Here is a 27,888-nt window from a genome sequence, read left to right as displayed (position 1 = left end):
ATCTGATCCTGGGGATCTTATCTTTTGTTACGGTGTCAGGTGATTCGCTGTGTACATGTAATACCAATTTTTTTTATTGGGCGCAAAGAGCCCGTGGTCATCAGCTGGAGATTCTCACCATTGCCCCACAGCGCTACTTGGCATCTGGCATTAGAAGTGGGGATAGAACAGTTGTGTACCCTTCAATGATTGTATGGCAACATGCATCACGCGCCCTTCCTCACCCACTCCAGCTGCTAGCAATAACCTGGAACTAAAGCGACGCTGAAAATGACGTGAATATAAATAAATAATGCAAACTGGGGTGTGCATTTTGTCTCAGCTGCTGCAGTCTGTTTTTGTTAAGAATACCGGACTGTGTAATAGTGGTTTGTTGTTTCCAGAATGTTAGTGATTGGAATATGAACACCGACAAGGTATATTGACAGCATCCGAATTGACATCGCTATCATCGGACGTATTATATACTCGAGTGACCTGGATGTGTATTCGAAATAGGCCGTATCTCGGTCTATTATTTTGACTGCACAGGATCAGAAAAAGAACCATCGCGAAAGCGAGTGGGTGGTGATAGGGAGTTGTTTGCTAGTTAGCACATCAGCAGGACATGATACCGTCGTTTGTTACAAACAAACGGCATTGCTAGACTAGAAATGGACATGGTTAGACGTGCAATGTTAGCCAGCTAGCTGACCAGCAAGATGGAATGAAAATAAGTGCTGTCAAATGTTCTTAGCCAGTTAGCCGCTTTCCTGGCTAATGGGTAGACGAGGGCTAACTAGCTATGTATTTTAATCGGCACCTACTCCTAGCCTATTGCTAATTACTTTGCTAACTATTTACCCGTTTTATAAAGTAGAATCTTGCTACCTTGCGGGATTTTTTTTGTGCACGCGTCCTCACACGTCTCTTTAGAGAGAACACTTTTGCTGCTGTTGTAAGAGAAACGGTGAAAGCTGTATAGCAAGTTGCTAGCTACATTTGATAACCAATGGCTCAAGAGGCGTTTCCTTTTCATTTTCTGGTTTGGAATAACCAATACCTTGAGCTTGAACGGCAACTACAAAAAAACGAGGTAGGTCAACCTGGGGTAGCAACATACGTTTCTCTCTTTTCAACCGTTCACGTTTTGAGTTTGACAGCTTTGCGTCCCATACTGCACCGCTCAGATGGCGCGCCCCAGCTTTCATGACACACTAGTGCTGTTCTTCCACAGGAGAATGTGGATCGCTTGGACCCGCGGGGGCGCACCCCGCTAGAGCTGGCTGTGTGTCTGGGCCACCTGGAATCAACCCGTGTGCTGCTCAGACACTCTGCAGACCCAACGCACTGCAACGCTCAGAGCTGGACTGGTGAGTGGATACACAGAGGAATGTATGGGAAGAATACAAATCACCTGTTTCCTAAAACATATTGCTTACATGTTTTGAAGGATACAGTTCCTGTAGAAAGTCCACACCCCCCTGAACATTTTCATAAGTTACAAAGTAGAATTCAAATGCATTTTTCATTTTTTGTGTCAAGGTTCTACCTACACAAAAAACTCTTTCTTTTTAATGTTAGGTTTAATGAAGAATAAAACTAATAGGGAGCATTCGGAAAGTATTCAGACCTCTTGACTTTTTCCACATTTTGTTATGTTACAGCCTTATTCTAAAATTGATTAAATAGTTTTTCCCCCCTCATCAATCTAAACACAATACCCAGCTTTATCGTTATGGTGGAGTTTCTCCCACTTCTCTGCAAATCCTCTTAAACTCTGTCAGGTTGGATGGGGAGCGTTGCTGCACAGCTATTTTCAGGTCTTTCCGGAGATGTTCGATCAGGTTCAAGTCCAGGCTCTGGCTGGGCCACTCAAGGAAATTCAGAGACTTGTCCCGAAGCCACTTCTGCGTTGTCTTGGCTGTGAGCTTAAGGTCTTTGTCCTGTTGAAAGGTGAACCTTCGCCCCAGTCTGAGGTCCATGTGCGCTCTGGAGCCTGTTTATATCAAGTATCACTTTGTACTTTGCTCTGTTCATCTTTCCCTCGATCCTGACGAGTCACCCAATCGCTGCTGCTGAAAAACATTGCCACAGCATGATGCTAACACCACCATGGCTCAACGTAGGGATGGTTCCAGGTTTCCTCCAGACGTGATGCTTGGCATTCAGGCCAAGAGTTCAATCTTGGTTTCATCAGACTAGAGAAACTTGTTTCTCATGGTCTGAGAGTCCTTTAGACCGCTTGGAGTTTTCAAAAAGGCACCTGTCGTGGCTTTTACTGAGGAGTGGCTTCTGTCTGGCCACTACTTTAAAAGTCTGATTGGTGGAGTGCTGCAGGATTTTTGTCCTTCTGGAAGGTTTTCCCATCTCCACAGAGGAACTCTGGAGCTCTGTCAGTGACCATCGGGTTCTTGGTCACCTCCCTGACCTATGCCCTTGTCCCCGATTGCTCAGTTTGGCCAGGCTGCCAGCTCTAGGAAGAGTGTTGGTGGTTCCAAAACTTCCTCCATTTAAGAATGATGGAGGACACTGTGTTCTTGGGGACCGTCAATGCTGCAGATCTGTGTCTCAACACAATCCTGTCTCGGAGCTCTACGAACAATTCCTTCGACCTCATGGCTTGGTTTTTGCGCTGACATGAACTGTCAACTGAGTAAAGAGTCTGAATACTTATGTAAATGTTATTTATTTATATTTGCAAAAATTTTAACCTGTTTTTCTACGTCATTATGAGGTATTGTGTGTAGATTGATGAGGAAACATTTTTATTTGATCCATTTTAGAATAAGGCTGTAACTTAACAAATGTGGAAAAAGATTTGAAAACTTTCCAAATGCATTGTATACCTTGATTAGATTAGTATTCACCTCCTGAGTCAATACATGTTAGAAACACCTTTGGTGTCTTCTTGGGTACATCTCATAATTGCTTTGCACAACTGTATTGTGCAATATTTGCACATTATTCTTTAAAAATTTCTTCAAGCTCTGTCAAGTTGGTTGTTGATTAATACCATTTTCAAGTCTTGCCATAGATTTTAAGACAATTAAGGTCAAAAGTGTAACGAGTCCACTCAGGAACATTCAATGTCGTCTTGGTAAGAAACTCCAGTGTATATAAGGGAAAGAGGGATACCTAGTCAGTTGTACAACTGAATGTCTACAATTGAAATATGTCTTCCGCATTTAACCCAACCCCTCTGAATCAGAGAGGTGCGGGGGGCTGCCTTAATCGACATCCACGTCTTCGGCTCCCAGGGAACAGTGAGTTAACTGTCTTGCTCGGGCAGAACGACAGATTTTTACCTTGTCAGCTCGGGGATTCGATCCAGCAACCTTTCGGTTACTGACCCAACGCTCTAACCACTATCTGGCCTTGTGTTTTAGGTTATTTTCCTGCTGAAAGGTGAATTTGTCTCTGTGTCTGTTGGAAAGCAGACTGAAGTTGAACCAGGTTTTCCTCTAGGATTTTGACTGTGCTCAGCTCTTCCGTTTCTTTCTATCCTAAAAAAACTCTCTAGTCCATGCCGATGACAAGCATACCCATAACATGATGCAGCCACCACCATGCTTGAAAATATGAAGAGTGGTACTCAGTAACGTTGTGTTGGATTTGCCCCAAACATATCACTTTTGTATTCAAGACATAAAGTTAATTTCCTTGCTACATAATTTGCAGTTTTACTTTCGTGCCTTATTGCAAACAGGATGCATGTTTTGGAATATTTGTTATTCTGTACAGGCGTCCTTGCTTTCATGCCGTCATTTAGCTTAGTATTGTGGAGTAACTACAATGTTGTTGATCCATCCTCAATTTTCTCCTGTCACAGCCATTCAACTCTGTAACTGTTTTAAAGTCGCCATTGGCCTCATGGTGAAATCCCTGAGTGATTTCCTTCCTCTCTGGCAACTGAGTTAGGAAGGACCCCTGTAGCTTTGCAGTGACTGGGTGTACATCGTCCAAAGTGTAATTAATAACTACACCATGGGATATTCAATGTCTGTTTTTTTACCCATTTATCAATAGGTGCCCTTTGCGAGGCATTGGAAAACCTCCCTGGTCTTTGGTTGAATCTGTTTGAAATTCACTGTTCGCCTGAAGGAACTTAAAGATAATTTTACTTGTGGGGTAAAGAGATGAGGTAATCATTCAAAAATCATGTTAAACACTATTATTGCACTGAGTGAGTCCATGTAACCTTTATGTGGCTTTTTTATCACATTTTTACTCCTGAACTTATTTAGGCGTGCCATAACAAACGGGTTGAATACTTATTGATTCAAGACATTTCAGCTTTTCATTATTTAGATATTACTAAAAACATAATTCCACTGTTATTATAGGTTATTGTGTGTAGGCCAGTAACACACAATCTAAATGTAGTCAATTTTAAATTCAGGCTGTAACAACAAAATGTAGAAAAAGTCTAGGGGTGTGACAACTTTCTGAAGGCACTGTATGTATGGGCGACAGAGGAAGGGGTAGTCATTCAAAAATCATGCCAACTCTTATTATTTCCATATTTATTATCTGATTTGTTAAGCCAAATTTGACTTCTGTGGTCAATCTGGAGGCGGAAAAAACTCACACCTGGTTAGTCAAGGTGCTGGCTAGCGGAGTAGAACACTTGAAAAAGAAAAGGAGAGCCTCACACTCTCTGAGCTCAGACGTAATTTAATAATGTTTCGACAGACAAGCTGTCTTCATCGTGGAATAATGACAAACATTGCGGGTCACTAATTGATATAGAGTTAGAAAGTACACACACAGGTGTGTGTAATCATGGCCAGCTGTGGCTTGATTTCATTGGTCGATTTACAGATATAAATAGAATGTATAAAGCAGCATGAATGGATATGATCATAGATACAATGTGGATACGTAGGCCTACAAACATTATTTACAATGGATAGCGAATACACAATCACAAGAAGGACTTCAGATCAAACTCTACTTTGAGACCAAAGGGAGCAAAGGCTTTCAAACTCTATAGAAAGGAGTCACCCACTGCGTTTGTCATTATACGCCGATGAAGACCGCTTGGCTGTCGAAACGTTGTTACGTTATTGCGTCTGAGTGTGCGGCTCTCATTTTTTTCTTTTTCAAATATGACTTCTGAACTTCCCAAAACAAAGCGGATGAATACTTATGCAACTAATTATTTTATAACATTTTTATTATTTTGTCAAACGTTTTTTCACTTTGTTATTATGGAGTATTTTGTGTAGGTCAAAGACAAAACATTACAATTAAATCTATTTCACTCCCACTTTGTAACGCAACAAAATGTGAGAAAAGTTCAATTGAGTGTAGACATTCTATAGGCACTGTGTGTGGGTTGATGGCATTTCTATGTCCAGTATTGCAGGAGGCAGTGAGCACAGGGGACCCTGAGCTTTGTCAGCTGGTGCTGCAGTATAGAGACTTCAAGCGAGCCACAGAGAGACTGGCCGGCATCCCAGAACTGCTCGGCAAGCTAAGACGGGTAAGGTAACGCTTTGCAGTCTTCGCTTCAGCCATATATCAAACACAGGTAGCACACCTGTCAATCACATATCTGAAACTCACGATGCTGTGTCACCTCTTCAGGCCCGGGATTTTTACGTGGAGATGAAATGGGAGTTCACCAGTTGGGGTGAGTGTGTGTGATCGTGAATTGGCTCATATCTGATCACTGTGGTGGCTTTCAGCACCAGATGAACAGCCCCCAGTTATACTGTCAAAAGCTCAGGTTGCCCAGCCCGGCGGAGATACAATCTTCGGCAAAATCATTCGCAAGGAGATTCCTGCAAAAATATTATTTGAAGATGATGCACTGAAGTGTTTACGGTGGTTAACCCCCCCCCCCCCCAAACTCTCAGTCCCCCTGGTCTCCAAGGTGTGTCCCAGTGATGTGTACCGCGTGTGGAAGAGTGGCTCGTGTCTGCGGGTGGACACCACCCTACTGGGCTTTGAGCACATGACCTGGCTCAAGGGCCGTCGCAGCTACATCTTTAAGGGCGAAGGTATAACACTGATGGTATGGCTTCCATAGAGTGGTTGAATGGTGAATGTGTGTCGTCTCCATGGTAATGTGTGTGTTTTTATAGAGAATGGCGCTGTGGTGATGGAGGTGGACCATGACAAGCAGGTGGTGTACACAGAGCCTCTGTCTCTCTCCCTGCGGGACGCTCCGTCTCTCCTGGCTGCCATGCTGCCCACCCAGGAGAACACCGCCCAGAGACTCACCTCCCCTATCGTCTCCACACACCTCAACACACGCAACATCGCCTTCGAGAGGTAACCCACACACACATCGTCTTCACACACCTCAACACACTCAACTTTGCCTTCGAAAGGTAGCTACTTCACACACAACATACTCACCTACCTGGTCTGTCTTCTAATTCTGCTCTCCTGCTCTTTGCTGCACAGGAACAAGTCTGGCATTTGGGGCTGGCGCTCTGAGAAGAGTGAGGCAGTCAGTGGCTACGAAGCAAAGGTGAGCCCAGAGACACCATTGGACTTGAAAAATGTTTGTAATAGAAAGTGTTTCTTGGCGTTTAAATTATTTATTTATTTTTGATTTACTGAATCATGTTTTTTTTCCTTTGGTTTGTTTTCAGGTGTACAGCGCCACTAATGTGGAGCTGGTGACTCGATCAAGAACAGAGCACCTGTCGGACCAGGACAAGTCAAAGAGCAAAGGTACACACAGAACACTTATGTTTTATTTGGTCGTAGTGTACGTACAGGCACAGCATGGTTCAATCCCTCCTGTCCTCCCAGGCACCAAGACTCCTCTTCAGTCCTTCCTGGGGATAGCTGAGCAGCATACTGCACCTAATGGGGTGAGTTTCAGAAAGACACCTCCACCTCATATTATGTGGTGGATAGATGCTTTGATGGACTGACTGACTGGATGTGGTCAATGATTTGTCTCTCTTCCCATGTCTCTCAGAGTAATGTTTCTCAGTGTGCCAGCCCCCATAACCCCACAGCCATCACCGCTGAGGAATACTTTGACCCAGAGTTCCAACTCAATGAACGAGACATCGGACGCCCCGTGGAGCTCACCAGCAAAGTCCAGAGGTACCGCTGTTGCCATGGCAACAGAGCGCCGGGATCACCGTAGCAACGTACAGTCAAGCTTTGAGAAGCACAAGATCACCGCCATGTTTAATGCAAGTGTCTCTATTTTTCTCTCTCCTGCTCTCTCTCTCTCTCTTTAGGTTTAAGGCCCATCTGTGGTTGAGTGAGGCTCACCCTCTGTCATTGGCTGAGCAGGTCACGCCCATCATTGACCTCATGGCCATCTCCAACGCCCATTTTGCCAAACTACGTGACTTCATCACTCTGAGCCTGCCCCCCGGCTTCCCGGTCAAAATAGGTGAGGCTTAATCCCAAACTGACCCCTAGTCCCTACCTTCTAGGCTGGATCTGAAACAGAGTCCCAAAAGAGAAGACATGGAGAGGAGCAGGTGCTATCAGAAGAAAAAGGACATGCTTTACAATTTAAGCTTAAACAAAGTGACAAGAGTTTGAAGATCTCCCCTTTCTCTTGCTCTCTCTTTCAGAGATCCCTCTGTTCCATGTGCTGAATGCCAGAGTGACCTTCAGTAACCTGTGTGGCTGTGATGAGCCTGTCAGCTCGGTTACTGTACACACACCTGAGGCCCTCGAGGCTGGTAACCACACGCAACACACACTAAAGGGCTATTTATACCCTACGGAGACGGACCCTACGGAGTGTAGTGCAGTGTCGCAATGACGTTTTTCGTCCCCAAATGGGGCAGCTCCTTGTAGTGCGAGCTGATTTTCTACATAGTCCTGTGCCCCTTGAATGCTTTTAACGCGCCGTATCATTCCTTGTGTATCCATGGGGGAAGTGTTGTGTATATAATCTCAGGAACTGTTCAGACAATTAACCAAACAACATTGTAGCCTTAATTAGAGTGTATTTTGTTTAGAAGTAATAAATATTTTCTGTCACCAAAACATGACATTCTATTTTTAGCTGAGTGAATACATAGGAGCAGCATATGAAATTTCGATAATGTTGTAGGTTACACCGGCAAGTTTTAAGAATATTTGTCAGGGCATTTGATTTAATAATAAATCTGATTGACATGTGAAACAATGTGGGAATCTAAAAGGCTAGCTATCTTGCAGTGTTTAGCCAACTTACTAGCTAGGGAAGACAAGACTCTTCTTTTGCTTTCACAACAAATGAAAAGACAACAAGAACTTATGTTTCCCCCTTGTGAGTGTTGCTATTTGGGAGTCTGGATGGGTGAGGTATCGTGTTACCAAAAGGTGCACGTTGCTCGAAAAATGTGTGTGTGGAAACGTATCTCCCTGTCCCTCTGCTCCCAGGGCAGGCCCTGCGTCCATTTAACTGCGAGGTGGACCCCTCCGTATTTGAACCACCCCCAGACTACACCACGCTTGGTCCGGGCCGCAGCGAGCCAATGAGAGACGAGGACGATAACTTGCTGCAGTTTGCCATCCAGCAGAGCCTATTGGATGCAGGGACAGAGAGCGACCAGGTGAGACAGGAAATAATCATGGTTTACTTTTAATAGAAGTCATTGATCCACAAATTGAATATTTATTAGCTTTAGGTTTTCATGACGATTGCCACGGAAGTTCAGTAAAATCTATCTCTCTGTAGGTGACTATATGGGAGGCTCTGACTAACAGTCGTCCTGTTTCTGGGCAAATACAGTCACCCCTATATGAGGACGACTCTCAGCTGGAGAGGTGAGAAAAGTGTCCATATCTCCTTTTCACCTTGTTCATGTCGAAAAATATATTATAAGGCTTTCACTCTCTGGGATTAGCTTTTAAACCGTCATCCCGCTACCTCTCTCTGATAGGGCTATCCAGGCGTCCCTGTCGATCTCATTGGCTGGTGGTGAGGAAGGAGAGCCTGCAGATCCTGCCCCTCCCCTGTCATTCTCGCCGTTGCACCCCGGAGCCTACTCTCCTCCCTCCTACAGCTCAGTGGCTGAGCCGCGGTTGCCGGGGCCATTTCCCGGGGCAAACAGCTTTGACGAGCAGCTACGCATCGCCATGGAACTCTCGTGCAGGGAACAAGAAGAGATGGACAGGTGTGAGAGGGATGAGTTCTTGTAGGGTTTCTTTCTCTGATCATCCATTGTTTTCTGACCAGGGAAAGGGATGAGGAGAGGAACCCGTTCTAGAGTATTTGAACACAGCCATGCAGAGTGGGATTATAAGGATGGATGAGGAAAGGATTTGGGGAGCTTGATTGCCAATTTCTGGGATCTAATGACTTAATTCTGTTTCCTGTTACAGGGCGAGGCAGGAGGAAGAGGATGAGCTGGAGAGGATCCTTCAGCTGTCACTTTTAGAGAAGTAGCCACGTGTCTTGATTGGGGAACAAACATGTTAATTTATTTATTTTGTTTTTTTATCCTGCAATGTTAAATTATTATTGTTTAATTGTTTTCATTTATGATGTCTTAATAATGGGGCATTAGGAGAGTATGGGACCAGACTGCAGGGAGGGAGGTAGAGATGGTACTGGCCTCAAAGTGGGTAAAAGCAATCTGGTGGAAACTACTTTCAATTCACCAGTGGGCACCTGCTGTATTTGCTGTCACCTGGGAAGGGAAGGGTTGTTTTGAGAGATGAGGGTTACTGGAAGGGAGAGATGGTAAAACTAGCAGTGCTGCTGTGACAGCGCTTTTAAGGCCCTGAATGGATGGAGAGAACACTTTTATTTATTTTTCACAACCCAGCTGTCATTGAGTGATAAGTCCTTTAACCTTTCACCTATGATACAAACTGATAATAGTGATATGATTAAAAAAATACTGATATATAAGATAATTGTTGATAAATATATTATAATGGTTGAAACACAATTATGCTGGTTGACTCCTGCGTGTGACTTGGAAAATAAATGTATTCAATGATCCTGAAGCATTTGTGTGGTAGTTTATTTCCGTGTGTGTGCGTGCAAAGGTCAGAAGCTGACAATTCCGATATCTAGGCCAGTGTTCATCTTTATGCACCATTTTATTATATAAATCAACATCTCATTGGCTAATTTTTAACTGGAGCCAAGCATGAGCTCAAAAACAAAAGGTGCATTTACTATAGTGTACACATCTTTACAAGGCTGATTGACAGGATGTTTCCTCGCCAACGTGACATTTGGGTACAAAACCACTGAGAAATAAAAACTTGCTAGATGCTATTGATCAAGTGTGTTCATTCGTGACAATGTTGCTCTGTGTGTGTGATTTTTGTGTAGTGTGTGAACTGTTCCCCTGTGTCGGTCTGTTTCATCCCCTTCGGTACTGCTGTGCGGAGCTCCTAATCCAGGTCTTCAGGTCGGGTCTGGAGAGACGAAAACAGAGTAGATACGGACTGAAGAGAACTTACAAGTCTGAGACTGCAGCCACGTCTATTGTAAACACACTGATGCTCTGAAGTTCATTGTGACCCACACACCTGGAGTTAATACTTCATCTGCGTCCTGATATTTGTTTCCTGCCTCTGTGGCTTTGATTGGTAGTTTGGGAAAGGAGGGAGGGGTGCTCCCTTTCGGGGACTTTGTGTGGATCATCGGTGCCACTCTAGCCCGGGGGACCGTTTTGGGTGGAAAACAGGGCAATGCGAGTGGCAAATCTGATGGGTACAGGTCACAAGTTACACACCCTGTACGATACAGGAGTAATGATATGATTGTTTTGGGGATAAGTTTAGCCTTCAGTGGCGACATATTTGTCGTGTTGTGACGCTCTCACCAATGCAGGTGTCGTAGGCCTGGGGAACCAGGTATGGGTGCAGACGGAACTCTGTCGCTTTCAGGAAGTGATCTAGCACTGCCCCCAGGGAAGGGACAGTCACCTGATGAAACGGACAGACATTAGGATGTTACCTCATATCGGACAAACTTGAAGGGCTGTCAAGACACTAAGCATATACAGAGTGTCGTCTCATATCAGTGCTGTGTTTTGAGCCCATCCTGATGGAATGAGTGTCAGACATTCAGTTCAGGAATCAGGCTGCAGGAGCAGGACTCACTGGGACATCGAGTTCTATGACGAAGTCTGTGTCTGTGGAAAGCACTTTGTAGTTCTTCATCACTGGGCCACTGAAAGATAGAAAGAGTCTGGTAAATCTCAAGAGTACTCGGTCTCCTCTCTACTCCCTCAGCCAGACACACTGTTGTATGATAGGGCTAGGGTGCTGTTGTCAATAAAGGCTTGTTTAGTGAATGGGGGAGAACTTGAGGCCTGTAAGTTACAGGGTGTTGGAGTTCTGGGTTAAAGATCAGGGGTGAGATGTTAAAGTTCAAGACCTGGGGTAGTCCTGTCTCAAGGTGATGGCGTAGTTAGTGTTGTCAGTCGAGGGGCGGAGAATGATGCTGCCGTACTCTGTGTTCTCCTTCAACATCTTCTCTGCCTTCTGTCGAGACACAGGAAAGAAACAGCTGGAGAGAGGAGAAGAAAAGGAGGGTGAGGAGACAAGGAGATAAAATACATTTTGTATCAAAATAATGAATAGAAACATGACAATACTCACGGGGGGGTTCCAGAGAGGGCGTCGTCATATGTGTCGCATGAGGAGGGATGGATATGGTAGGTGGTGTAAGGCAGGGTAGGACATGGGGCCTGTCTCTTCTTCTCCTCAGACAGAACCTCTTCCAGCCTCAGCATCTGACCAGGGAGCAGCTGCAGTTTACTGGGGATCTCCTTCTACAGGGCACATCGTCAAAGAAATTGCATGTTTATATTTACTTTGCTCTTTAGTTTAATCTGCAAGTTCTCTGTTCTTACTTAACTCTCAGGAAAGTGAGTCAGAATGAGTATTTAACCCTGACATCCCTATGTGTGTATGTGTTACATACTCACAGTGGCCACAGTCATGATGAAGCCTCTCCACTCCTCTCCTGTGTTGGGGTTATCCACCTAGATCACATATCAACAGATACCTGTCTCTTAAATCTGCAGGATTGTGCAACCACTTTATGGCTGTTTGCCAGTAACACGTTCTGATTAGGAGTGGCAATAACTTGACTGAATGTAACATAAATGACCTTTAGCTGCACTTCCTCATTGGTCAGGGTGAGAGTGTAGATGGTTGACCTGTTGTTTTGATAAGGAGAATCCATCGACATCGACTTCAACATCTGAAGGTCCAGTTTCTCTGAGTACTGATAGGGAATTACGTATCTGATTAGTCAAGCCATAGATAGATTCCAACACTTGATACAATACAACCGAGAGATTAGATGAGTGCAGCCATTCTCTTACTGTGTCATGCATCTCGTCTGTGTACAGAAAGATTGTAGATCCACGGAGCTCCCCATAAAAGTTCTTAAATTCCTGGAAAAGGCCAAACCATATTCAACATGAAGTCCATTGTTCTACACTTGCAGAAACATGCCCAAATGAATTGATTTACTTTGATAAGTATACTTTACCAGTCAAAAGTTTCTACATTGTAGAATAATAGTGAAGACATCAAAACTATGAAATAACATGTAACCAAAAAAAGTGTTAAACAAATATTTTATATTTGAGATTCTTCAAAGTAGCCACCCTTTGTGTTTATAACAGCTTTGTACGCTCTTGGCATTCTCTCAACCAGCTTCAGAAGGTAGTCATCTGGAATGCCTTTCAATTAACAGGTGTGTCTTGTTAAAAGTCCATTTGTGGAATTGATTTCCTTTTATGCGTTTGAGCCAATCAGCTGTGTTGTGACAAGGTAAGGGTGGTGTACAGAAGATAGCCCTATTTGGTAAAAGACCAAGTCCATATTATGGCAAGAACAGCTCAAATAATCAAAGAGAAAGGACAGTCCATCATTACTTTAAGACATGAAGGTCAGTCAATCAGGAACATTTCAAGAACTTTCAAAGTTTCTTCAAGTGTAGTCGCAAAAACCATCAAGCGCTATGATGAAACTCTCACGGGGACTGCCACAGGAAAGGAAGACCCAGAGTTACCTCTGCTACAGCGGATAAGTTCATTAGAGTTAACTGCAACTCAGATTGCAGTCCAAATAAATGTTTTTAATTTATTTTTAATTTCACCTTTATTTTAAACCAGGTAAGATAGTTGAGAACAAGTTCTCATTTACAACTGCGACCTGGCCAAGATAAAGCAAAGCAGTGCGACACAAACAACAACACAGAGTTACACATGGAATAAACAAGCGTACAGTCAATAACACAATAGAAAAAAAAGAGTATATACAGCTTCACAGTGTAAATGTAACAGACACATCTCAACATCAACTGTTCAGAAGAGTGAGTGAATCAGGCCTTCATGGTCGAATTGCTGAAAAGAAACCACTACTAAAGGACACCAATAATAAGAAGAGACTTGCTTGGGCCAAGAAGCACAAGCAATGGACATTAGACCGGTGGAAATCTGTCATTTGGTCTGATGAGACCAAATTTGAGATTTTTGGTTCCAAACACTGTGTCTTTGTGAGACGCAGAGTAGGTGATTGGATTATCTCCGCATGTGTGGTTCACACCAGGAAGCATGGAGGAGGAGGTGTGATGGTGTGGGGTGCTTTGCTGGTGACACTGTCTGTGATTTATTTAGAATTCAAGGCACACTTAACCAGCATGGCTACCATAGCATTCTGCGGCGATACGCCATCGCATCTGGTTTGCGCTTAGTGGGATTACCATTTGTTTTTCAAAAGGACAGTGACCCAACACACACCTCCATGCTGTGTAAGGGCTATTTTACCAAGAAGGAGAGTGATGGTGCTGCATCAGATGACCTGCTTTCCACAATCACCCAACCTCAACCCAATTGAGATGGTTTGGGATGAGTTAGACCGCAGAGTGAAGGTAAAGCAGCCCACAAGTGTTCAGCACTGTCAATCGCTCCCTAAAACACTTCAGCGAGCAGGCCTTTCCTTCCGGGTATCCTGGAAGGATATTAACCTCATCCCGTCAGTAGAGGATGCCTGGTTATTCTTTAAAAGTGCCTTCCTCACCATCTTAAATAAGCATGCCCCATTCAAAAAATGTAGAACCAGGAACAGATATAGCCCTTGGTTCACTCCAGACCTGACTGCCCTTGTCCAGCACAAAAACATCCTGTGGCGTACTGCATTAGCATCGAATAGCCCCAGTGATATGCAACTTCTCAGGGAAGTTAGGAACCAATATACACAGGCAGTTAGGAAAGCTAAGGCTTTTTCAAACAGAAATTTGCATCCTCTAGCACAAACTCAAAAAAGTTCTAGGACACTGTAAAGTCCATGGAGAATAAGTGCACCTCCTCCCAGCTAACCACTGCACTGAGGCTTGGAAAAAATGTCACCACTGATAAATCCGCTGTAATTGAGAATTTCAATAAGCATTTTTCAACGGCTGGCCATGCCTTCCACCTGGTTCCATTCAACAGCCCTGCAACTCGCTTAAGCCTCCCCCATTTTTCCTTCACCCAAATCCAGATAGCTGATGTTCTGAAAGAGCATGGCTCTCGACCTTCGTCTCTCCCGAGCCTGTACGGGAGTTGTAGCGATGAGACAAGACAGTAACTACTAACAATTAGATACCATGAAATTGGGGAGAAAAAAGGGGTAAAATATATATATATATATCTGGACCCCTACAAATTAGCTGGGCTAGACAATCTGGACCCTCTCTTTCTAAAATGATCTGCCGAAATTGTTGCAACCCCTATTACTAGCCTGTTCAACCGCTCTTTCGTATCGTCTGAGATTCCCAAAGATTGGAAAGCTGCTGCGGTCATACACCTCTTCAAAGGGGGAGACACTCTAGACCCAAACTGCTACAGACCTATATCTATCCTACCCTGCCTTCTAAGGTCTTCGAAAGCCAAGTTAACAAACAGATTACCGACCATTTCGAATCCCACCGTACCTTCTCCGCTATGCATTCTGGTTTCAGAGCTGGTCATGGGTGTACCTTAGCCTCGCCCAAGGTCCGAAACAATATCGTAACCGCCATTGATAAGAGACAATACTGTGCAGCCGTATTCATCGACCTGGCCAAGGCTTTCGACTCTGTCAATCACCACATTCTTATCGGCAGACTCAACAGCCTTGGTTTCTCAAATGACTGCCTCGCCTGGTTCACCAACTACTTCTCTGATAGAGTTCAGTGTGTCAAATCGGAGGGCCTGTTGTTTGAACCTCTGGCAGTCTCTATGCGGGTGCCACAGGGTTCAATTCTCAGGCCGACTCTCTTCTCTGTATACATCAATGATGTCGCTCTTGCTGCTGGTGATTCTCTGATCCACCTCTACGCAGACGACACCATTCTGTATACTTCTGGCCCTTCTTTGGATACTGTGTTAACTAACCTCGAGATGAGATTCAATGACATACAACTCTCCTTCCGTGGCCTCCAACTGCTCTTAAATGCAAGTAAAACTTAATGCATACTCTTCAACTGATCGCTGCCCGCACCTGCCCGCCCGTCCAGCATCACTACTCTGGACAGTTCTGACATTGAATATGTGCACAACTACAAATACCTAGGTGTCTGATTAGACTGTAAACTCTCCTTCCAGACTCACACTAAGCATCTCCAATTCAAAATTAAATCTAAAATAGGCTTCCTATTTCGCAACGAAGCATCCTTCACTCATGCTGCCAAACATACCCTCGTAAAACTGAACATCCTACCGATTCTCGAGTTCGTCGATGTCATTTACAAAATAGCCTCCAACACTCTACTCAATAAACTGGATGCAGTCTATCACAGTGCCATCCGTTTTGTCACCAAAGCCCCATATACTAACCATCACTGCGACCTGTACTCTCTCGTTGGCTGGCCCTCGCTTCATACTCGTCGCCAAATCCACTGGCTCCAGGTCATCTACAGGTCTTTGCTAGGTAAAGCCCCGCCTTATCTTAGCTCACTGGTCACCATAGCAGCACCCACCCGCAGCACAAGCTCCAGCAGGTATATTTCACTGGTCACCCCCAAAGCCAATTACTCATTTAGCCGCCATTCCTTCCAGTTCTCTGCTGCAAATGACTGGAACAAACTGCAAAAATCACTGAAGCTGGAGACTCATATCTTCCTCACTAACTTTAAGCACCAGCTGTCAGAGCATCTCACAGATCACTGCACATGTACATAGCCCATCTGTAAATAGCCCATCCAACTACCTCATCCCCATACTGTATTTATTTATTTATCTTGCTCCTTTACACCCCAGTATCTCTACTTGCACATTCATCTTTTGCACATCTGTCACTCCAGTCTTTAATTGCTATATTGTAAATACTTCGCCACCATGGCAAATTTATTGCCTTACTTCCCTTATCTTTCCTCATTTGCACACACTGTATATAGACTTTTTCTACTGTATTATTGACTGTATCTTTTTATTCCATGTGTAAATCTGTGTTGTTGAATGTGTCGAACTGCTTTGCTTTATATTGGCCAGGTCGCAGTTGTAATTGAGAACTTGTTCTCAACTAGCCTACCTGGTTAAATAAAGGTGAAAAAAAGCATATGTGGGAAGTCCTTCAAGACTGTTTCAAAAGCGTTCCAGGTGAAGCTGGTTGAGAGAATGCCAAGAGTGTGTAAAGCTGTCATCAAGGCAAAGCGTGGCTACTTTGAAGAATCTCAAAGATAAAATATATTTTAATTTGTTTAACACTTTTTTGGTTACTACATGATTCCATATGTGTTATTTCATAGTTTAATGTAGTCTCAATGTAGAAAACAGTAAAAATAAAGAAAAACCCTTGAATGAGTAGGTGTGTCCAAGTTTTCACCATCATTGTAAAGCCCTAGTTATTTTGTTACTTTGACAAAGTTATTTATGAAAGATTATGTGATTAATGATTCATTTACTTCTGTTCCTCATTTGAAGGTCAACCCTGTTATGTTATGTGAACTGAACTCTCATTTTAATATGGTGAAACTATTCCTTTTTAAACATTTATTTCAAAAGAAACATTGAACATCTAATAGTCAAATCATAGTGTAAAACCAGGTGAGCTGGTTCTACTCTTTTAGGCCATTTTCTGGTGTTTTGTGGTGAAAAACTGAGCAGGTAGAGCATAAAACTCAGGATGTGTAACAGGATGCCCTGTCACGCATAGATAGACCGGCTAGAAATGTTTAACATTTTTTGTGAAACTTGCATTCAATTGCCCCTCCCTGTAATACAGAACAACCTTCCATTCTCCCTGTCATGAGGATTCATGGCTGATTTAACTAGTAATTACCAGTTGGAAGGCCGTCCAAGTGGATTTTTCCCAGATGTGGTAAATTCCCACTTCTCACTTGGTTACTAACGCACCATAACACTGCTAACCCAACACTGTAGTGTTCGCACCCCTTAACCTTTTCCACACTTTGTTGTGTTACAGCCTGAATTAAAATGTATCTTTTTTGTTGTTGAAATTTATACACATTTAAAGCTGAAATATTTTTAGTTTAAAATATTTTTTTAACTAGGCATTTCAGTTAAGAACAAATTATTGTTTACAATGACAGCCCAGGAACAGTGGGTTAACTGCCTTGTTCAGGGGCAGAACGACAGATTTATACCTTGTCAGCTCAGGGATTCGATCTAGCAACTCTTTCGGTTACTGGCCCAACGCTCAAACCTCTAGGCTACCTGCCACAATAACTATTTAACTCCTTTGTTATGGCAAGACTAAATACGTCCAAAAGTAAAAATGTTCTTAACAAGTCACATAAGTTGCATGGACTCACTCTGTGTGCAATAATATCAATTATATATATTTTTTAATCATTGCCTCATCTCTGTACCCCACACATCAGCCGAGTAGTGAATTTCAAGCAGAGATTCACCACAAAGACCAGGGAGGTTTTCCAATGCTTCGCAAAGAAGAAGGCACCTATTGGTAGATGGGTAAAATAAAAAAACAGACACTGAATATCCCTTTGAGCATGGTGAAGTTATTAATTACACTTTGGATGGTGTATCAATACACCCTTTCACTACTAAGATACAGGTGTCCTTCCTAACTCAGTTGCCGGAGAGGAAGGAAACCGCTCAGTGATTTCACGATTGGGCAAATGGTGACTTTAAAACAGTTACAGAGTTTAATGGCGGTGATAAGAGAAAACTGAGGATGGCTCAACAATACTAACCTAATTAACAGAGTGAAAAGGAGGAAGTCTGTATAGAATCAAAATGTTCCAAAACATGCATCCTGTTTGCAATAAGGCACTAAAATAATACTGCCAAAAAATTGTCAAAGAAAGTAACTTTTTGTCCTGAATAAAAAGTGTTGTTTAGGGCAAATCCAACACAACACATCACTGAGTATCAGTCTTCATATTTTCAAGGATGGTAGTGGCTGCATCATGTTATGGATATGCTCGTCATCGGCAAGGACTAGGGAGTTTTTTTTGTTGATAAAAAGAAACAGAGGAATAGAGCTAAGCGCATGCAAAATTCGAGAGGAAAACCTGGTTCAGTCTGCTTTCCAACACTGGGAGACAAATTCACCTTTCAGCAGGACAAGAAGTTAAATTCAGGGCCAAATATACACTGGAGTTGCTTACCAAGACGACATTGAATGTTCCTGTGTGGCCTAGTTACGGTTCGGACTTAAATCGGCTTGAAAATCTATGGAAAGACTTGAAAATGACTGTCTAGTAATGATCAACAACCATCTTGATAGAGCTTGAATAGTGTAAAAAATTATAATTGGCAAGTATTGTACAATCAAGGTGTGCAAAGCTCTGGAGACTTACTCAAAAAGACTGTAATCGCTGCCAAAAGGCAATCTTACATGTATTGACCGAGGGGGTTGAATACTTATCTAATCAACATATATTAGTGTTTTATTTTTAATTAATCTTTTTCAAAATATACATTTTTTCTTCCACTTTGACAGAGTACTTTGTGTATATCGTTGAAAAAACATACAATCAAATCCATTTTAATCCCAATTCGTAGCAAAGAAAAATGTGGAAAAAGTCAACTGGTGTGAATACTTTCTGAAGGCACTTTATTGTGAAGTGTTGTACAATGTACAGTTCATGTGAAAATCCATAAAAAAATATTTTTATATATAATTTATAAACAGCCTAATGCCCGATTTCATTATTTCATTAAGCTGAAGAGAGGCACTTACTATAGTATTTTTTTCCCCTCTCAAGATGTTTTTTTTATGAAGTTTAACATGTGCTCTTTATGACAGAATGTTTAAATTAGTTGAAATCTACCCCCAAAAATGGACAATTTAAATTATATCGCTGCCAAAGTTTTGTTTGGTTGGCAAAACAATTATCTCCACTGGTTTATGCTTATTTATAAAATACTCTTAGGGCTCATTCCCCCCTAACTGAGATACCTACTGCAGCCCTCATCCTCCACATACAACATCCGTTCTGCCAGTCACATTATGTTAAAGGTCCCCTAAGCACACACATCCCTGGGTCGCTCCTCTTTTCAGTTCGCTGCAGCTAGCGATTGGAACGAGCTGCAACAAACACTCAAACTGGACAGCTTTATCTCAATCTCTTCATTCAAAGACTTAATCAAGGACACTCTTACTGACAGTTGTGGCTGCTTTGTGTGATGTACTGTTATCTCTACCTTCTTGCCCTTTGTGCTGTTGTCTGTGCCCAATAATGTTTGTACATTATTTTTGTGCTGCTACCATGTTGTGCTGCTGACATGTGTTTCTACCATGTTGTTGTCGTGTTGTGTTGCTACCATGCTGTGTTTTCATGTGTTGCTGCCATGCTATGTTGTTGTCTTAAATGTCTCTCTTGTCGTGATGTGTGTTTTGTCCTATATTTGTATTTCTTTTTTCTTTTCCCTCTTACCCGCAGGAGGCCTTTTGCCTTCTGGTAGGCCTCCTTGTAAATAAGATTTTTGTTCTTAACTGACTTGCCTAGTTTAAATAAAGGTTAAATAAAACATTTAAATTAAAATCTCCATTGATCAAAACGAAAAGAGTAATTTAAGAAGCTGCATTAGGAACCACTTTGGCCACCAGGTAGACTAGATGTCATAGCCATGCATTTCTGGGAAATTCAGGCATTACATGCATTTGAGCAAAGATGCTAATTGCATCTACATGTATTACGTGATGTTAAATATATACATTTTTTACTTTCTTTTCGTAAGGGTCAGTCTGTCATTTCTCTCTGCCAGTCCTTATTGGCCTATCACCCATTCTCTCTCTCTCCTGTTCGTTACCTTCTCTCCAGTGTATTTCTTCAGCAGCTGTCCTGAGTAATACAGAGGAAGGGCTGTGATGGTCTCCCTCCTCTTGTAAACCCGTCTAGTGGTTGCTGTCATGGTTCCACTTTGTCCTGGTCCTGCTTAGCTCAACTCTGTTTGGGTTAATCCAGTTCAGTTCACATAAACTTTAAGTTTGACTTAAGTTTAAACCACTATACATGTAGATCCAGATCCCTGTGGCTCTGTCCACCACTTGATCTAATTATCTCAGAACTTTTAGTGTTGTTGTTTTATCTGTCTGCGTGAGTCATTGACTTAGCTTATCGTCCTCTCTCTCCCTCAGTCCTTGGTCAGTGTAAGGCTGGTTGGACTTAGGGAATGAGGAAGCAGTGCAGTGATTTACAGAGTGGAAAGTAACACCTCTAGGTACTAGGTCGTCCTTTGGCACTTTAGACCTGGAACAACTGCCACCTTCATATGACTATGTACTGTGCCCAACCTCCGAAGTGACTCTTATCAACTGTACGGAAGGTTTTCCTTTGTGTTGTCTCAGGAATGCTGCATGATCTCTCCAACATCCATTTTGTCACACGTCTGGGTAGCAGAGGTCCTGTTGTCTTTACATCCTGTAGGTCTGATACTGTATCTGATTGGAAGTTAACCCTGAAAAGTCTAAGCCTTTTTATTTATTTTTTATTTTATTAAACCTTTATTTAACCAGGTACGCCAGTTGAGAACAAGTTCTCATTTACAACTGCGACCTGGCCAAGATAAAGCAAAGCAGTGTGACAAAAACAACAGCACAGAGTTACACATAAACAAACGTAGAGTACATCACACAAAGCAGCCACAACTGTCAGCAAGAGTGTCCATGATTGAGTCTTTGAATGAAAAGATTGAGATAAAACTGTCCTGTTTGAGTGCTTGTTGCAGCTCGTTCCAGTCGCTAGCTGCAGCGAACTGAAAAGAGGAGCGACCCAGGGATGTGTGTGCTTTGGGGACCTTTAACAGAGTGTGACTGGCAGAACGGGTGTTATATGTGGAGGATGAGGGCTGCAGTAGATATCTCAGACAGGGAGGACTGAGTCCTAAGAGGGTTTAATAAATAAACATCAACCAGTGGGTCTTGCGACAGGTATACAGAGATGACCAATTTACAGAGGAGTATAGAGTGCAGTGATGTGTCCTATAAGGAGCATTGGTGGCAAATCTGATGGCTGAATGGTAAAGAACGTCTAGACGCTCCGAGAGCACCCTTACCTGCCGATCTATAAATTATGTCTCTGTAATCTAGCATGGGTAGGATGGTCATCTGAATCAGGGTAAGTTTGGCAGCTGGGGTGAAAGAGAAACGATTTCGATAGTGGAAACCAAGTCTAGATTTAACTAGCCTGCAGCTTTGATATGTGCTGAGAGAGGGACAGTGCACCGTCTAGCCACACTAGCCATACCGTCTATCCACGCCGTCTAGCTTTTGCGAGGGGGGTTCTACTAAACTAACATTTGGAATTGTTTTTAAATGGCCATACCGTGTATCATTTAGCGATTTGATTTGGAATTTTAGGACACCTGTAGGTATAAATAAAATATGTAAAAAATGTAATTGAATAACACGTTAATTAATGGCAAAACAGCAAGTAAAAAAATTGTAATCATAAGGAATAAGGTTTTGAAGTGTCTTTTATATCAAGGGGAGACACTATATATACAAAAGTATATGGACACCCCTTCAAATTAGTGGATTCGGCTATTTGAGCCACACCCATTGCTGACAGGTGCATAAAATCGAGCACACAGCCATGTAATCTCCATACACAAACATTGGCAGTAGAATGGCCTTACTGAAGACCTCATTGACTTTCAACATGGCACCGTCATAGGATGCCACCTTTCCAACAAGTTAGTTCATTACATTTTTGCCCTGCTAGAGCTGCCCTCGTCAACTGTAAATGCTGTTATTGTGAAGTGTAAACACCTAGGAGCAACAACGGCTTGTCCGCAAAGTGGTAGGCCACACAAGAGCACAGAATGGGACCGGCGAGTGCTGAAGCACATAGCTTCATGAAATGGGTTTCCATGGCCGAGCAGCCGCACAAAGCCTAAGATCACCATGCGCAATGCCAAGCGTCAGGCTTGGCAGTCCGACAGACAAATCTGGGTTTGATGAATGCCAGAAGAACGCTACCTGCCTCAATGCATGGTGCCAACTGTAATGTTTGGTGGAGGAGTAATAATGGTCTGGGGCTGTTTTTCATGGTTCGGGCTAGGCCCCTTAGTTCCAGTGCAGGGAAATCTTAACGCTGCTGTATACAATGATATTCTAGACAATTCTGTGCTTCCAACTTTGTGACAACAGTTTGGGGAAGTTGATTTCCTGTTTCAGCATGACAATGCCCCCATGCACAAAGCGAAGTGCAAACATAAATGGTTTGTCGAGATCGGTGTGAAATAACTTGGGCTAGGCCCCTTAGTCAGGGTTCTGTGGCTTACACAGAGCCCTGACCTCAACCCCATCGAACACCTTTGGGATGAATTGGAACATCGACTGCGAGCCAGGCCTATTCGCCCAACATCAGCGCCCAACCTCACTAATGCTCTTGTGGCTGAATGGAAGCAAGTCCCGGCAGCAATGTTCCAATATCTAGTGGAAACCCTTCCCAGAAGAGTGGAGGCTGTTGTAGCAGCAAAGGGGGGACCAACTCCATATTAATGCATAACACTTTGTAATGAGATGTTTGACGAACAGGTGTCCACATAATTTTGGTAATATAAATATATAGGAAGGACATTTTTTCAAAATGCCCCAAACATGCTCAATCCGTGACATGTCTGGTGAGTATGCAGGCCATGGAGGAATTGGGACCTTTTCAGCTTCCAGGAGTTGTGTACATTTCCTTGTGACATGCATTATCGTGCTGAAACATGAGGTGGTGGCGGCGGATGAATCGCACGACATTGGGCCTCAGGATCTCATCCCTTGTATCCCTGTGCATTCAAATTGCCATTGATAAAATGCAATTGTGTTTCTTGTTTGTAGCTTAAGCCTGCCCATACCATAACCCCACCACCACCATGGGGCATTCTGTTCACAACGTTGACATCAGCTAACCGCTCGCCCACACAATGCCATCTGCCTGGTACAGTTGCCAGTGGCCATTGAAGGTGAACTTTTGCCAACTGAAGTAGATTATGACGCCGAACTGTAGTCAGGTCAAGACCCTGGTGAGGACGACGAGCACACAGATGAGCTTCCCTGAGACGGTTTCTGACAGTTTGTGCAGAAATGTTTCGGTTGAGCAATCCCACAGTTTCATCAGCTGTCCGGGTGGCTGATCTCAGACTATTCCTCAGATGAAGAAGCTGGATGTGGAGGTCCTGGGCTGGAGTGGTTACATGTGGTCTGCGATTGTAAGGCTGGTTGGTCGTACTGCCAAATTCTCTAAAACGATGGTAGAGATATTAACATTCAATTCTCTGGCAACAGCTCTGGTAGACATTCTTGCAGTCAGCATGACAATTGCACGCTCCCTCACCCTGAGACATCTGTGGCATTGAGTTGTGTGACAAAACTGCACATTTTAGACTGGCTATTTATTGTCCCCATGCACAAGGTGCACCTGTGCAACAAGGATGTAAACAAATTTGTGCACAAAAGTTGACATAAATAAGCTTTTTGTGCATATAAAACATTTCGGAGATATTTGATTTCAGCTCATGAAACACGGGACCAACACTTTCCATGTTGTGTTTATATTTTAGTTCAGTGTAGTTTGTAGCCCAAACGGTTCAGACGCTACAGACAGAAGTTGGCACATCAGGGGTACCGACAAGTCCCGTGGGGCTTGTGGGGGTAGCAGAGCAAAATGGAGAACATCATCTTTGTTCGTGAGAGTCCCATCTTTCCATATAATTATATTAGTTTTGTAGGCCAAACCGGTCAGATGCTACATTCTTTTTAGTGAAAAGACCGATTTTCGTGATGTCTCCTAGTCTGACAAGCAGTGCTGAAGCTCTGCTACTTCCCACCGCAGATGTGGAAGGCCGACATAGGCGGCTGCGGTGGATTGAGATGCAGCCCATGCAAAACAGATAGCACGGGTGCCACAATCGACTCTTAAGGATTAACTCAGTAGTAATGCCATTAGTGAACGAGTCAGATTTTGATTCCAAACAAGTCAGATGCCCATAAAAGGCTCGTAGATTAATTGTCTCCTTCTATTTTGCTCCTGACACTGGTGAGATATACTCTCTCTCTTTCTGTCTCCCTCCTCCCCAGGGACTCTTAGGGCATGGCCTTTCAGGCTATGCTTTCTCTCTCCCTCTGATCATGTCTAGAATAATACGTTGTAATGCTTGTTAAAGCTTTGTAACTTAAGCCTTAAGCCTTGCAGCGTTCATTGGACAAAGTTAGCTATATAATACTTGCGTTTTGCTTAAATCCTAAACACACACACACACACACACACACACACACACACACACACACACACACACACACACACACACACACACAGGCGCATACAGGCCCCTCCCACACAGGAAATAACTCAATAACTTTCCTTTTGCTTTCGTTTTTTAAGACCGCTTGCAGTAGTTGCTCTTGCTTCTTTATGTTAATCTTTTCTCTGTCAAATTGCTGTGTGAAGTGTTAAAGTCGGTGTTGGATTAGATACTTGACTCTGTCAAAATGGACAGTGTTCTGCCGGAGTTGACTTGTCTCGTCTGCTATGAGATACTAAATGATCCCCACCAGTTCCCATGCGGACACAGCTACTGCCTGCCCTGCATCCAGAGAATGAGGTGCCACAACAATTACAGCTGTCCTGAATGTCGAAGAGAATTCACAGACAACAGTGATATCGTCAGAAACTATAGGCTGGCTAACATTGCCAACACATTCCGCAAACATCAACAGAGGACTGAGGGTAATACTGTTACAGGGGCCTCTGAGGTGAGTCCGGGTCTGAGGTGACACCGAACCTTTGGTTGCTCTTTCTTTATATATGGGACTCAAGAATATCTGGTGTGATGTGACTAGTTACCAATGCAGAGAGAGTTGCCTTGAAAGTCAGGTTTATTTTATTTGTATGAAATTCCAATGAATGATTTTTAAATGTTGGTATCCAACAGTAGTTTACTGAACTTCTCCCTCTTTCCTATCAGACGTCTGGTGGATATCTGAGCTGGTTACAGCTGATGATCATACTTCTAACAGTTATTGCTCTCTGTGAGTACACAATAACCAATACCAAAGATATTATAGTTTCCAATACACCCCACAGCGAATAATAGTATTTAAACAGTTGGGGGAAATATACAAATGGATAGATAGATAAATAATAATGTAGATGTATGAGCACATTACTTACTGTGCTCTTCAAACTGTTCTTCTTACTCATTCCCCAGTAAAAGTGTACTCCCTTTGGAAGATCGCAGACGAAGATTATCGGACACAGCTGGAAATCTACCCTTCCGACCTCCCGAACCAGGTTTGGTCCCCTCTACAACCATACCACATTCAGTCCAGAGCAGTGTTATAAAACACATTTTTTGTTGTTGTGTTACACTGTGTGTGTTGGGTTCAGAGAGAACGAAAATAACAAAAGAATGGAAGTATGTCTCGGTTGTTCCATAATCCTACCTTTGTTTCTCTTCAAGGTTACCCAGCATGATGGTCTCTTTCTGCCTAGAGTGATCTGGACACTAGTGTCTCTACTATCTCTGCTCCTCCAGATACTTTGGCTCCCCCTATGGGTGTTGTGGTGGTTTGCCTCCACCATATTGTGCCTGATATTTTTGTGTGGGGAGTTTATCATGTCTTGCCTCTTACAGGTTATTGCTTGGTTATGCAATGTTACATATTTTACATTCAACGTCCTTGTGTATGTCTGTGGTATTGTTTCCATTCTGAATTTGATTGCTGACACCAGGCATGGTAGGGAGGGTAGGCCTACGTGAAGTATCCTGAACATGAAAAGCAGCCTACAGAATGCTTTAATCCAGCGATTCTCCACTACTGACCCAAATTTGGGTCACGGAAGATATGGAAAGGTCATGTGTAAATAAATAAATGTATACAGTACCAGTCAAAAGTTTGGACACACCTACTCATTCAAGGGTTTTTCTTTATTTTTTTACTATTTTCTACATTGTAGAATAATAATGAAGACATCAAAACTATGAAATAACACATGTAGTGTAGTAACCAAAAAAGTGTTAAACAATTCAAAATATATTTTACATTTGAGATTCTTCAAAGTAGCCACCCTTTGTGTTTAGGACAGCTTTGCACACTCTTGGCATTCTCTCAACCAGCTTCATGAGATAGTCATCTGGAATGCATTTCAATTAACAGGTGTGTCTTGTTCAAAGTTAATTTGTGGAATTTCTTTCCTTCTTAATGCGTTTGAGCCAATCAGTTGTGTTGTGACAAGGTCGGGGTGGTACACAGAAGATAGCCCTATTTGGTAAAAGACCAAATTATGGTAAGAACAGCTCAAATAGGCAAAGAGAAACGACCATCCGTCATTACTTTAAGACATTAAGGTCAGTCAATATGGAACATTTCAAGAACTTTCGAAGTGCAGTCGCAAAAACCATAAAGCGCTATGATGAAACTGGCTCTCATGAGGACCACCACAGGAAAGGAAGACCCAGAGTTACCACTGCTGCAGAGGATAAGTTCATTAGAGTTAACTGCACCTCAGATTGCAGTCCAAATAAATGCTTCACAGAGTTCAAGTAACAGACACATCTCAACATCAACTGTTCAGAGGAGACTGCGTGAATCAGGCCTTCATGGTCAAATTGCTGTAAAGAAACCACTACTAAAAAACACCAAAAAGAAGAAGAGACTTGCTTGGGCCAAGAAACATGAGCAATGGACATTAGACCAGTGGAAATCTGTCCTTTGGTCTGATGAGTCCAAATTTGAGATTTTTGGTTCCAACCACCATGTCTTTGTGAGACATAGAGTAGGTGAACAGATGATCTCCGCATGTGTGGTTCACACCGTGAAGCATGGAGGAGAAGGTGTGATGGTGTGGGGGTGCTTGCTGGTGACACTGTCTGCAATTTATTTAGAATTCAAGGCACACTTAACCAGATTGGTTACCACAGCATTCTGCAGCGATATGCCATCCCATCTGGTTGCGCTTAGTGGGACTATCATTTGTTTTTCAACAGGACAATGACCCAAAACACACCTCCAGGCTGTGTAAGGGCTATTTGACCAAGAAGGCGAGTGATGGAGTGTTGCATCAGATGACCTGCCTTCCACAATCACCAGACCTCAACCCAATTGAGATGGTTTAGGATGAGTTGGACTGCAGAGTGAAGGAAAAGCAGTCAACAAGTGCTCAGCATATGTGGGAACTCCTTCAAGACTGTTGGAAAAGCCTTCCTCATGAAGCTGGTTGAGAGAATGCCAAGAGTGTGCAAAGCTGTCATAAACACAAATGGTGGCTACTTTGAAGAATCTCAAATATAAAATATATCTTGAATTGCTTAACACTTTTTTGGATACTACATGATTCCAAATGTGTTATTTCATAGTTTTGATGTCTTCACTATTATTCTACAATGTAGAAAATAGTAAAAATAAAGAAAAACCCTTGAATGAGTAGGTGTGTCCAAACTTTTGACTGGTACTGTACATATATATTATATGTGTATACTGTATTTATTTCCACATTTTGTTACGTTACAGCCTAATTCTAATATGGATTAAATATAAAATGTCCTCATCAATGTACACAAAATA

The 27,888-nt window shown here is 42.8% G+C and overlaps 3 protein-coding genes across 4 annotated transcripts; 2 read left to right on the top strand and 1 right to left on the bottom strand.

Moving 5' to 3' along the window:
• Positions 1-294: 294 nt before the first annotated feature.
• ankrd13d (ankyrin repeat domain 13 family, member D) lies at positions 295-9,912 on the top strand. Of its 2 annotated transcripts, none has more exons than XM_055927045.1 (16): positions 295-1,075; positions 1,217-1,352; positions 5,343-5,467; positions 5,572-5,617; positions 5,844-5,987; positions 6,072-6,261; positions 6,397-6,463; positions 6,588-6,669; positions 6,751-6,812; positions 6,923-7,053; positions 7,194-7,351; positions 7,539-7,649; positions 8,338-8,510; positions 8,690-8,724; positions 8,841-9,074; positions 9,283-9,912. In XM_055927045.1, the coding sequence occupies exons 1-16, from the start codon at positions 992-994 to the stop codon at positions 9,344-9,346; spliced, it is 1,842 nt and encodes a 613-aa protein (XP_055783020.1). In that variant the 5' UTR covers positions 295-991; the 3' UTR covers positions 9,347-9,912. The 2 variants fall into 2 exon arrangements, with proteins under 2 accessions (XP_055783020.1, XP_055783019.1); XM_055927044.1 differs by having other exon boundaries at positions 298-1,075; positions 8,636-8,724.
• A 63-nt stretch (positions 9,913-9,975) lies between these two features.
• Positions 9,976-20,502, bottom strand: LOC129858095 (signal-transducing adaptor protein 1-like). The gene is made up of 10 exons (XM_055927046.1): positions 20,142-20,502; positions 12,255-12,326; positions 12,038-12,154; positions 11,853-11,909; positions 11,524-11,696; positions 11,300-11,431; positions 11,023-11,092; positions 10,743-10,845; positions 10,447-10,623; positions 9,976-10,332 (listed from the first exon to the last, which is right to left on the bottom strand). The coding sequence occupies exons 1-10, from the start codon at positions 20,241-20,243 to the stop codon at positions 10,322-10,324; spliced, it is 1,014 nt and encodes a 337-aa protein (XP_055783021.1). The 5' UTR covers positions 20,244-20,502; the 3' UTR covers positions 9,976-10,321.
• Positions 20,503-24,686: 4,184 nt separating this feature from the next.
• On the top strand, positions 24,687-26,218 carry LOC129858096 (uncharacterized). The gene is made up of 4 exons (XM_055927048.1): positions 24,687-25,077; positions 25,290-25,353; positions 25,533-25,615; positions 25,785-26,218. Exons 1-4 carry the CDS (start codon positions 24,814-24,816, stop codon positions 26,082-26,084), a joined length of 711 nt encoding a protein of 236 aa, XP_055783023.1. The 5' UTR covers positions 24,687-24,813; the 3' UTR covers positions 26,085-26,218.
• Positions 26,219-27,888: the final 1,670 nt, after the last annotated feature.

The sequence above is a fragment of the Salvelinus fontinalis genome, chromosome 6 (genome assembly GCF_029448725.1).
Source record: "Salvelinus fontinalis isolate EN_2023a chromosome 6, ASM2944872v1, whole genome shotgun sequence".
Lineage (NCBI taxonomy): Eukaryota > Metazoa > Chordata > Actinopteri > Salmoniformes > Salmonidae > Salvelinus > Salvelinus fontinalis.
This window is presented reverse-complemented; position numbering and strand designations above follow the sequence as displayed.